This window comes from Buteo buteo, chromosome 23 (genome assembly GCF_964188355.1).
Source record: "Buteo buteo chromosome 23, bButBut1.hap1.1, whole genome shotgun sequence".
Lineage (NCBI taxonomy): Eukaryota > Metazoa > Chordata > Aves > Accipitriformes > Accipitridae > Buteo > Buteo buteo.
In genome coordinates, this window is record NC_134193.1 from 4,737,510 (window position 1) to 4,749,713 (window position 12,204).

General features: G+C 55.6%; 1 protein-coding gene across 1 annotated transcript in view; it reads right to left on the reverse strand.

The window, feature by feature from the left end:
• The window catches only part of GRM4 (glutamate metabotropic receptor 4), a 55,732-nt gene that overhangs the window by 24,023 nt on the left and 19,505 nt on the right, over positions 1–12,204 (reverse strand). The window contains exon 3 of the mRNA XM_075055309.1: positions 9,429–9,645. Coding sequence (XP_074911410.1) covers positions 9,429–9,645 — 217 coding nt within the window. The remainder of the gene's footprint in view (positions 1–9,428; positions 9,646–12,204) is intronic.

A 12,204-nucleotide genomic window follows, 5' to 3' on the forward strand; every position in this document is an offset into this window, starting at 1 on the left:
GGACACGGCCAGGCCAGCGGGAGGGGAAAGTGGGGATGGGGACCCAAAAAAGTGGCTGGATGCTGGGAGAAAACTGCCCCGAGGATGGACACGGGTGTCTGCAACCCCTGGCTGCACCACCTGTGCCCTCCAGTTTACTACAGCTCATCAGGGCTCTCCAAGCTTAAAAATAACACAAACCCAGCCCTGGTAAAAGCTCCCGGAGGGTCTGGGAGCCCAGCATTCCCACAGTGCCCTCCTCCAGCCCCTGTACTGATGCTGACAACACACATAACGTTTTTATCTTCTTAATTAATTAAATCTTCTTAATAATGAAAAAAAAGAGGTCAAGGGGGTCAGGGAGAGGTGGCTGGGGTGGGCAGAGCGGTGCATTTCAGGGCAGCCCCTCTCACCTCCAGCAGCCCAGGCTCTCAGCGCCTGCATTATTCATGGCCCCCAGGCGCCACGGCGGGCTGGGGGATCTGCCAAGCGATGCTGCTACTGTCTTCGCACAAAAATCCATTTAGTCAAAACACTCCTTTAAAGCAAGAAATCAAAGCGAGGAGGCGGCGGTGATGGAAAGGAGGCGGCCAGTCTCCCTCCTCAGTTAGGACGGCACAGCATCTGTCCCCGACTCAGGCCAGGGTCTGACTCTGGGAGAAGGCAGGAGGTGAGGAATGGGGACCCCTTTCCTCCTCCAGCTTTGGGAAAGGACCAAAGAGAAGCAGCAATAGTGAAGAAAGCCTCAAAGACCAGGGCAGCATCCCACAGCCAGCTGCCGGAGACAGCTTGGAGAAAGGCACCCAATTTAAGGATGCTCAGACACAAGATCCCATGCGCGCCATCACTGACAGACAGCGGCACAGGATGCGGGGTGCTTATAGCAAGAAACAGCCTTGAAAAACCCAGTTTGGACCCATTCTCAAACCTCACAAGGGCTGGAGCAGCAACCAGGCACCTGGAGCTGCAGCCCCAGGGTCCGGGAGCACCCAGAGCTGCTTTCGGCTCCTGGCCCGAGCTCCCGCAGTGGTGGCAGCCCGGTCCCACAGTGGCAGAGCCAGCAGCTTCACAAGGAGCTGCTGGGAAGAGCCAAAGATGAAATATTCAGCAGCCTGCATCCAGGGAAGCAGACACCAACAGAGAGAACGAAACAGTGGGGACATAGCTATGGGAGGTGGCCAGGCATGCCCAACCCTGCACTTGCAGCCCTTTCTCTGCCACCTGCCAGAGCTTGCCATAACGAGCCCACCCTGGTTAATAAGCAGCAGCCACCCTGTCCCACCCAGGCAGGTCTCAGCACAGATGCTCATCAGGGCAAGAGGGAAAATCCCCCACGCCAAAGGGGGACATGCAGCGAGAGCAGCTTTGCAAAGGGAAGGATTTGACACAGGGTTCATCCTCTGGCAAACACTCCACCCTCCTGCCAGGAGAGCCAGGCCAGCGGGAACATGTCTGCACCCAACTGCCACCTCGGCCCCAGGGGCAAAACCACGAGGGTCTGCACCCAGTGCCACCCAACAGCCCCGTGCACCCATCCCAGCCGTGCAAAGCTTGCCTGTGAGCATATCGCTCCCACCCCAGGCAGGGCAAAGCCCTCCAGGAGCAAACTGCTGCCTGCACCATCCTCAAGCACGTGGCCGTGTCCCTTCCCATCGGCATCACCCCCAGCCTGGTGGGATCTCAGCCTCCCCCGGCATCCCCGCGGCTCTGCCGGCCGCTCGCACCGAGCCTCATTACGGTAGGGTTAACGCATGTTGTCAAACAGAGGTCAGGGTTTAATCTCCACCATTACGGGCTCGGTGGGAGCACAGCTGCTCCGGGAAGCACGTCGCTGAAGTGCCCTCTTGATTGCAGGTAGATAATAAGCTTTTGCTGTCGCTAGCGTACACCATCAATCAGGGAGCGCTCTGCCGGGGCTCCCCGCAGAGCCAGCGGCTGCCAAGTGCTGGGTGAGCACGGGCCTGGCACGTTGGAGAAGAGGACCCTGGCTCAGCCGTGCTGGGAACGGCGACGTGCATGTCCCCTCCACCGTGACACGCTCCCCGAGCAGCCCTGGGCACCCCGAGGAGGCGATCGGGCTCTGCACAGCCCAGCAGCGGTGGCCTTCTGCAAGCAGCACCTGCGCGGCTCCCCTGCACACTCCTGACCTCCCCTTCCTAACCCCGGCCATTTAAATGAGATTCCGAAGCCCAGAGTCTTAATTGGCAAGCGGCAGGCTGCTCCCCTGCCCCGGGATTTATTATTCATCTCACTTCAAAGCCTCCAGGAACTGACTCATTAGAAGAGAAGTCATTAGGGACACGGCTCTGTGCCCTCATGGAGGCAAAGCTCCTGTGCCGTCCTGAGACTGGTACGCTTTGGTCTAACCACAGAGCACGGGATGCCCTGCACAGGGCGAGGGCTTGTGTCATCCATCCATCCATCCCTCCATCCATCCATCTGTCCACCCTCCACACTGTAGCAACAAGTGGCTTTGCAATTCGGGGAAGGCTCCCTGGATCCCATGGGTACCCGCACACAAGCTGGGCACGTGAGAGCAATGTGATGGGGAAACAGCCCCATGCCACAGCACAAGCCAAGGGATAACAGCAGCACCAGCGAGCCGCCCCAGGTCCCATCACACACGGCTGTAATCTCTCCTTTGCTGTGGCGGAGCCCTGATGACAGCGATACCCGGATTATCCGGCACCGAGGCTGCGGTATCCCATGAGTCCCAGTCCCACTGCTGGCAAAGTGCCTCTGCTACCAGCTCAGGTGTGCCTGGGGACACCAACCTGCCTTTGTCACCCAAAACCAGCCCCAACGTGTCCCCTGATGCAGCCAGATCTCAGCTCGCAGACTCCTGCACTTCACTGCAAGGTGGGCATCTCACTCCTTCCCTCCTGGGAAGGCAAAGCAAGGAGTGATGGCAGCTGCCTGATCCCCACATTTTTGCAGCCTGGTGCCACTTTGGGCATGGCAGGTCCCTCGTTGTGTGTCCCGGGCTTTGCATGACGCGTCCCCATCACCAGAGGCTCCTGGCACTTGCCGCCTGCCTCATCCCTGGAACCGGCTCAAATGCTGCTCTTCAGTGTTTTGAAATCTCATCAGACGTTATGAATCTGAGCAATTCGAGCCTGCTTTCCAACTGCCTGCATTGCTGGGCTAAATCAGTAATTAATGAATTTGCAATGGGGAAAAGAAGGGAAAAAGCAAGTCCTCAGCTCAAACCTAGGCCCTGGGCAGGACACCAGGGAGCAGACAATTCAGGTTTCTCATGTAGATAATAACAACACCACGATCTATGTCCACGGGAAGGATCTTCTGCTAAAGACCTAATCAGCGACTCAGATGAGTCAAACCCCCCCCAACTCCTGCAGCCCCACTTTAGGTGAGCTGCCCCTTGGGCTGCGTCTCCTTCCCCCTCATCCTGCTCCAGCCCTGAACTGGGAAGAGCCAGGAGACTCTTGGATTTTGGGGGAGGTTTATAGCAAGATTTTGCAGTCTTTCCCCCATCTACTCCTCTGCAAAGGGAGCATCGCTCTGCAGTCAGAGCCTTGAGTTTATTCTCTGCAGCAGAGACCCCCACCTATCACACGACTCCAGGAGCTGGGGCTTGAAGTGCCGGATGAGTCCTGAAAGCAAAGACAGCTTTTCCCATCATTTATCATAGTAATTCAGCTCATCCCTCCTAACCCAAGCTCATATCATGGAAAAGCACCCATGTTCTCCGCTTGACCAGTCCCCCAGGGCTCTGTCTCCCATCTCACCCCATCTCGGACCGGACCTCACCAGGAGATCCACGGAGCCACTGGCATTTGCCTGGCATGACCCAGCCCAGGGTTGCCAGCCTGCGGGCACCCCTGAACACACACCAAAAATATTAAAGAGCAGAATATCGACTCGGGCTGCCTCCAAAGCCCAGGTTCAGGCTGCGAGCCAGAGCCCGCGCGCCAGCCTCGACCACAACTAATAGCTCCTCTTTGTCCAGCCCCACTCGCCTCCCTCTCCGCTTCCACCGCACAAAGTGAACGCTGCGAGACACGAAAACAAGGAGTGGACTTAAGAGGCAAGGGCAGCGTTATTTACAGGCAGATTTCAGCCAGCAAAGGCATTGCGAGCTCCAGGCCTGGACTGAGCGTTTTCCCAGGCAGCGATGGCCAGTAGCCCCAGTCCAGCTCTCGCTCTCCCCAGTCTCAGCCTGCCTGACACTTTGCATCCACCAGCAAACAGGTCGAGGGCAGGGAAGGTTTTTGGGTGGGGAAACTGAGGCACCTCTCCCTTCAGGCTGTATTGGGGTACACAGTGTTGGCAGTAATAAAAAGAAGCAGTGGGGGGAAAGAAATAGGAAAATAAGCCAGGAAATGTGGTTTCTGCCTCCGAGGAGCCTGCAGGAGTTTCAGGACCCAAAGTTGCAATAGCAGCAGAGCCTCGGTGACCAGACCTGTCCCTCCAGCTGCCCCATCCAGCACAAAGAGGTGCTGCATCCAGCAAGAGCTGGGACTAAATTTTGGGCAAGGGGTGGGATGATAGGGACCAGCACAGAAACTCAGGGGATGGGTATAACCATGATTGTGGCCCGTGGGTGCCAGGGACTCTTTCTGAGCCGTGCTATGAAAGGACTTCTCAGAGATGCTCCATTCCAGCCCCACAGGGGACAGATGCTACCAACCCTCGGTGTTATCGGCCAGAAAACACCTGCAGGAAAAGATTCACCCAAAACCCAGCCTTCCTGCAGAGCAGGGACCCTTTAGGCTCTCGGCATCGTGCCATGAAAAAATGTCCAGCTCTGTGCCGGCTGCTGAATGGGAGGATTTGGCTGGGGAGTCGAGACGCCGGCAGCAAATAACAGCCCTCCGGTGAGCCGCAGTAATTGAGTGCTGACTGCACAAGAACAGCCGTCCTCGGGGATGAAAGGGAGCTGGATTGCCAGCCCTGCTCTGCCCTACCGCTCATCACACCTCGCTGTCACAGGGCTGAAGGTCACTCACTTGAACTTCTGCATGCTTTGCTGGGGAGGGGGGGAACTCCAGGGGCAGGTACCCACCAGCATCTGTGGGTCATCCCAGCTGTCCCATGGGGACGGCATCCATGGGACCCAGAACAACAGCACTCCCCAAGGCCAGCAAATAACCAGGATTAGCAACCTCCATGATTGCATATATAGATGCGCCGTAAAGTCATATTCTATCCTTGTTTATGCCTTAAGACTTGGGAGCAGCTTTTGGGGGATGACATCCTGAGGCATCAACCAAAAGTAATGAACCTGGCTAAAACCAGAAAGAGACAGCCATGAATGTCACATGGGGATGAACAAATGCATCACAAATATCTATCAGCCTCTTAACTAAAAATATAGAAAACTCAGCGAAGGATAAAACAATAGAGGGGGGGAAATGACAGTGTAAAATTGATCCAGACACATGACTAAGGAGTCTTGCGTTTGGCTGGAAATATTACCCTCTTCACAAAACCGAGCGCTGCACATTACGACGCATGGCATAACATGCTGCGCTCACCAGCTAAATTACATAAACATAAATCTAATACTTCATCTCCAAGAGCTCGGCGACAGCGGAGATGTCAACTCACGCAGAGCCAAAGGGCTGCAGATGGGTCTGTCCTTCCACCGAAATGACACCATGGGTCAGGGTCAGAGGGAGATGCTGTACAAGAGGGGCTGGAGATGGGGACACTGGGGACACCCCGATGCTGGCCCTGCCTTGCACCTTGATGCCAAATGTAAATACAGCTGACACCCCCTGCCTTTGCAGGATGCTTTGTGAGAGCAGGATGCTTTGGGGCAGCACTTAAAACACTTAAAAATTGCCAGAGAAAATCATCCTCTGCAGACATAACATCTCTGCAATGCTAGCACCCAAAAAAACATCACTCTAGTGAATAAGGACTATCCGGCCATCAGTGCAATCGCCAGCAGTCACCCGGGGCCAACAGCATAATTGCCAGGGTAATTACAATATATAAGATATAATGGCCCACCCAGGTCAGTCTGTCTCGGTAGCCCAGAGCCAGCCTCAGCTAGAAGAATAACCTGTCCCCAGGGCGAGTTTCTTCTCCCCGCACCAGCGGAGGGGGTCGGTTTGTGCCTCGAGCAGAAAAGCTTTCCACTGCGACGGCGAAGGCTTTAACGTGAGGCTTTGCTAAAAATTGAAACTGAAGGTCAAGTTGATAATGCATCAGAAAGCAAACAGCTTGAATGCTAACTGCTAACTACAGCAATGAGCATTATTGCCTGATGGAAATAAAAACCAACTCAGAAGACTCAGGCTTGGCATGAAAAATGAAGCAGAGTGCTGTTCGGGAGGAGAGCGGGGAGATGATCACCCTGATCCCAGAGTCGGGTGAGAAACCCTCCGGGCAGAGCCGGTGCTGCCCCTGCAGCTCTCCGTCCCGCAGGAGCAGGGGCTGGCTCTTTCCCCCGGCATAAATACCCCCATACGGGTAAACTCCACCGCCTGACAAACTGCTGGCGAGCCCTCGGCAGAGGCCAGATCCTGAGTCAAGCGACAGCCGTTTTACATCACTTTGACAGGCTGGAGGCACCTTGAAGCAGCAATAAATCGCAGGACCCTTTACGCTGCCGGAGAAGTGCAAATGAGAGCCAGGTATATACAAACAGGCTATAAAAGAGGGGATGGATCCTTCACCGATTGCCAGTGGCTCTGCACTGGTGTAAAGGTATTTGGTGTCAGCAGAGCTGATTTTATGGGGGAAGATAGAAAGGCGAAGCAGGCACAGCCTGGCTTTTCCTCCAGCCTTGCAGTTGCCGCCACAGGAGGCAAGGCTGGGGGATTTTCAAAAAAAAAAAAAAAGTAAAGGGGAAAAAAAAAAAAAAAAAAAAGAAAAAGCATGTTCTTGGTCCAACCTCACCATTATTCACGGCCGTAGAGCTATCTTCCACAGGTGAAGGAGGGAGGCCAACCCCCAGCATTCCCTCCCAGGGGAGATGCTTTAGGGAGCAGCTCAGAGCCCACCCAGGCACCCAAGCAAGAGCCGCTTCCCCGGGGCCCTATGATCAGGCTGATATACAATGGCTCTTATAAATAAACGTATTCCCGCAGCACGAGCAGGGAAGCGGCGTTACTGCTGATAACACACGGGCTGCACTTACACCGCTGTTATACCGCAATTACAGTGGAATTATGCTTTTTGATAACTAAATTATCACTAATGCACATAATCGTTGGGTTATGTGGATACACAAATTACAGGACTGCCTCAGCCCTGGATTAATACGCGTGCATTTCGACTCCATGTACACTCGTTTACTCTGCAATTACGCTGTCATATCATTAACCATCTGGTTATAGGAATTCGCGGTAACCACAGGTATCTCGAAGAAGAAGTGTTCATGCTGCAGCGGGACCACCAGTCACGACAACGGCTCCTTACTGGTGCTTAATGGAGGAGGAACGTGGGTTCGAATCGTGCCTGTGCACCAACCCGCTTCCTCCCAGTACGCGTGCAGCCCGGCACTCGGACCCCCCGGGGAGCAATGGCCACGGACGGGGCAGCAGAGCATCCTCCGGCCATGCTTTCTGCAGGATAAGGGCACAACAGGGCCGGGCATGGGCTAACGAAGATGCTTAACCCGGTATTACCGTCACCTCCCCGTGTCACCCAGCGGTCCCATAAGCCCTGCCCTGGGCACCCCGCGGGGCAGGACCTGACGGCCCGAGGTGCGCAAGGAAACTTTCCTTTTTGGGTGGAAAAATGCTTACGATAATGCAAAAAGCCACCCCACCCCACCCCCCCCCAAAAAAAAAGGCTGCTTTCCCTTATTCCTCCTGTAGTCAGATGAGAATCTCATTATCATCACTAGCCAGATGGGGCTGCTGTTAGCATTTACAAACCCCGGTAGGGTTAGCGGCAAAGCCGTTAACAGAGCCATAAAGAAGCAGCCCTTTGCTCGCAGCCCTTCCACAGGGCGCCCCATCCCGTGGGGCACCCATCCAGCTTCCCCAGACCTGCTGGGTACCACACATGCCCGATGGCACCTTCCCATCTGCGGTCCCGTGTATCCCCTGCAACAACTCACCATCACACCCGGCTGCGTGCAGACACAACCCCAGCTCAGCGCAGGTACCCCGGCACCGCTCGCACCCGCATCCCCATCACGGGGCACGCAGGCAGCGCGCCCCGCACCCAGCCGTACAACGAGCATCGCACCCGCCTACGCGGCAGCATCCCCACGCACTCCTCCTTGCAAAACCGCAGCCCCATGAAAATATTCTGCTTTTCAAGTTAAAATCCTGAAGAGCAGCTTCCAGGTTGAATCCCCAGATGGATTTCTCTGCATATTAAAAGCACAGCCGGTTGCCGGTGCCAGGGCGCGCGCGCGAGACGGAATTAACGCTGTTCCTATTTATAGGGCTTTGATTAGGAGCTCGTCACCTAGAAGTTTTTATTCCCTTTATCCATTTATAAGGCCATAACACAGTTTGACTAGCTCCAGATAGGCTGGTGTCCCACCGTTTTTGCCAGAACTTAATGTGCCATTCAGATACAGTTAAGCCAGTAATAGGCAGCAGCCTGTGCGCTGCAGGGTTTTAACTGCCTCGAAAAACACTCTTTAGATCCCGTCTCGCCCCATGCACGTGACGCTGCGGAGGCGAAGCGATGCCGGAGCGAGGAGGGACCCCAGTGCTGTGCTCAGGGCAGCTTCGGGCTCGCGGTAACAGCACCCACAACGGCAACACCCGGGGATCCTCACCAGCCCAGCTGGCCCTGGGATTGGTGCTCAGCCACCAGTGGGTACCCACGAGCTCCTCCACCGCTCCCGAGACTGCTAATCCCCTCTAAGCATCCCAGCGCTCCCGTCAGCAAAACGCTTTCTGGCTCCAGACAAATCCTCCCAAAGAGTTTTGCTGAGCACGGACTTTCCGCCTGTCCAAAGCCTATAGACAAGTAAAAGCACCCGCCCTTGGGGATAATTCCACTAAAATTGGGCAAAGCGTGCATTGGTGCCAACTTTATTTTCTGTTAAAACCTGGGAGTATTTGTAAAAGTCTTTTCTTCTGGAATGCGCCCAGCACCGTGGCTCAGCCGTTGAGGGAGGGGGTTAGACCAGCTCAGCGGATCTGAGGTCTCCTGCTAAGCAGGGAACGGGATCTCGAAATTCTTTCCAAAAGGAGCTGCCAGCAATAAAGCAGCCTGCCCTGCAGAGCAGAGGCAGCTTGGGATTGCTGGTCCCGATCCATGCTGGAAAGCTTGGATCCTTGCTAGACACCACGCTGTCCTTGCAATCAGCAGGGTAGCCCCAAAACCCACACCGCCCGGGGATTGTCCCCCAAACCGTGCCATCCACCCCTGCTCATGCACCGCAACCGCAGCCCAGCTCAGGCCAAGAAGCCCAACCAGATGCATCCCTCCCTTCCCATCCATTGCCTTTTCTCCTCCAGCCCCAGCTGCTCCACGCCGAACTCCCATCCCGGGAGAAACCCACTCACCATCCTCCCTAGACTTCTGGATGAAGGCCTCCACGCCGCTTTCACCATAGCTGCCCTCGGAAGCCAAGGTGGAGACGTAGTTCCACTTAAGGGCTTTGACGATGTCCACCATGGCTTGGGCCTGGTAGGTGTCAGACGGGACGACGCGGGAGAAGAAGTCATAGCGGCTGTTGTCGCTCAGGTCCGGCGCGGTGGAGGCATAGCTGATCTGGGGGATCTGGGATGGAGAAAGACAAAGCGTCAGGAGAAAGAGGTGACCTCCGCCTCACCGCGATGCCCTCACCTTGCCGATGCTCCCAAAGCCCTGCTCTGGAGGGAGGTGGAAATCAAGGAAGACTATGGGTCAGGTGGGAGCACGTGCCACCAGACAGACATGGGATGCTCCAGGACACCCAGGACCAGCATCTCATGGAGGGGAGACCACAAAGTAGAGGATGATCAGCTCTACTGGGTCCTGTGGCAACCCAAAGGCTTTGATCTGGTGATTTCCACCCATAACTGGGTACAGGAGACACAAAACCACCCCAGCCCACACCGGGACACACATCTCCTCTGCGCCCTCCAGACCAGTCTATACCCACACACACCAACGTCTGGGAAGGGGAAAAACAAAACCATCAGAAAGGGGAGAGCTGCTGCTTTACATTTCTGTCCACAGAAGTGCCTGGCTGGGCAGAGCCCAGCAGGTCAGAAGGACTCCAGAATCTCTTGAGGAAGAACAGAAACCAGCCCTACGGCAGAGCAGCCACCAGTAAGTCCCTTTGAGGTCCACCAAGGAGCTGGGCAGCCCTGGGCTTTGCAGGGAAAGGTTCAGAGCATCCCAAGCTTTCATTTCTGCATGTAACACGCCTGCCTACCTACTTCGATCTCTTCTCCCTGCTCCCCGGGTGCCAGCCAGAATGAGAGCTGTGGGTGCCTCCGGGTGCTGCCTGGGCAAAGGGGACCAGCACCATCTGGGGAAAGCAAGCTCCAAGCCTTGGCCACACAGGCTGGCCCAGTCCCTGGAGATGTCGGGGCTCAGGGACCACCTGAAGCTCAGGGACACCTGGCAGGACCCCAGAAGGGTTTCCCAAGCATCGGATGTGCCCAGCATGGGAGAGACCAAAGAGAAAACCTTGCTCCTGCCCCAGACAGCCCTGCTAAGATCTCCCTTTGGCTTCCTGCCCTAGGAAGGACAGATCCGACCCCACCCTGCCAGGTCCTGTCCACCCAAGCCATAAATAAGCCCTTTAAATTAACCAGAGCTGCCGCACCTCGCACAGTACATTAGAATGATTTAGCACCAGAGGATCACGCAATGCTTAACACTTACACAGCACTTTACATCTCCAAAACACACCACAGATGTTAATTTATCTTAAAGATGGAAAAGGCTTATTAAATTATCAAGCCCACGTTCTCCCCACCAGCCTGAAGCTCCCTATCAAAGACATACCGAATACCCCGACAGCCCCTTCCATCATCCCTTCACCCCACACCCCAGCAGATAACTGTTCCCGGGTGCAGCCCAGCACATTGCAAGGGCTGGCAGAGCCCTGACCAAAACCTGGGCAAGGTTTTAAATTCAGCAGTGATCTAATCGCAGGGGCTGGAGGTACAGAACAGCAGCACTGCAGATAGTGACAGCCCTACCCAGAGCCAGCACAGCCTGGGGAAGGGTTCGGCCACCCGCTGCCCTCTTGCCTTCCCACAGATGCTGCTTTACTTCCAGGACGGAGCAAATGGAGGAGGAACAGCCCAGGGCATCATCGATCCCAAACCACCCCGTGCCTTGGGGGCAAGTGGGAGCAAAGCAGCAATCCCCAGCTCTTAAAGGACTTTCCCCCTTTCCTGCTCCCTCTAAATCCAGTTTAGGAATAATTCAGTAATTGCCGCTTGCAGGAGCACAAACGCTGCCAGAGCCACAGGGGACTGCGATGGATCCCAGTAATCCTCCGGGCTCAGCAGGCACCTGGGTCATGCCAGATGTTCAAATCGGCTCAGGCTGCCTTTGCCCTCACCCATCACGACTCCCCATTAAGCAATTAGCCAATTCCCAGCAGCAGAGACACCTGGGTGGGCTTGGAGGGGACAGGAAGAGGTTTGGGATCTGTGGGAATCCTGGTTCATGTTAGAAAATCAAGCCACCTTGCTAGGAGTCTGGCTGCGTAGCAGCATCCCAAGGATGGGGAAACTTGCGCTAGAGCTGCCCCACAGACCCTCCCGGGTCTCCCAACCCTCCGAGCCCCCCCAACCCATTCCAATCTCCTCTGCTCCTGCTCCCAGGCTGCATCTCACAGTTTCTCCTTTGTTTCTCTGTTATTTTCCCCTCTTCCACTCCGCCCACCCCCAACCCCCCCCTCCCATTAAATGCAATACCGGTGCTATAAACCCACGACTCCACCTGAATGCTAAAAGGCCCTTGGAAAGGAGCAGCCACCCTTCTACCTACCTGCAAAATATAAGAGGAAAAAAGGGAGAGATGGAGAAGGAGTGGGAGAGGGAAAGGAAGGAATCTTTATCAAGGCACAAATAGGATTACTCTGTGACAATCTTTGTGCTCCTTTCCGAGGGGCTGTGATCTGCTCGTTGGGTATCCGTGACCGGGAGCCGGTACATGAGACTCGATTAAAATTCTGCTCAGCAGGCGAGGCGCTCGTCTGGCAATCATTCATCCTGGGGAGGGAACGGGGAGGGGGGGGACTGCTCCGCGCCTGCTCTCCTTGCCTCCTCCCTGCTTTGCCTGCAGCAGTGCTGGCCAAAGGATGGACACGGGAGCTTGGGGTGGAGGCGATGC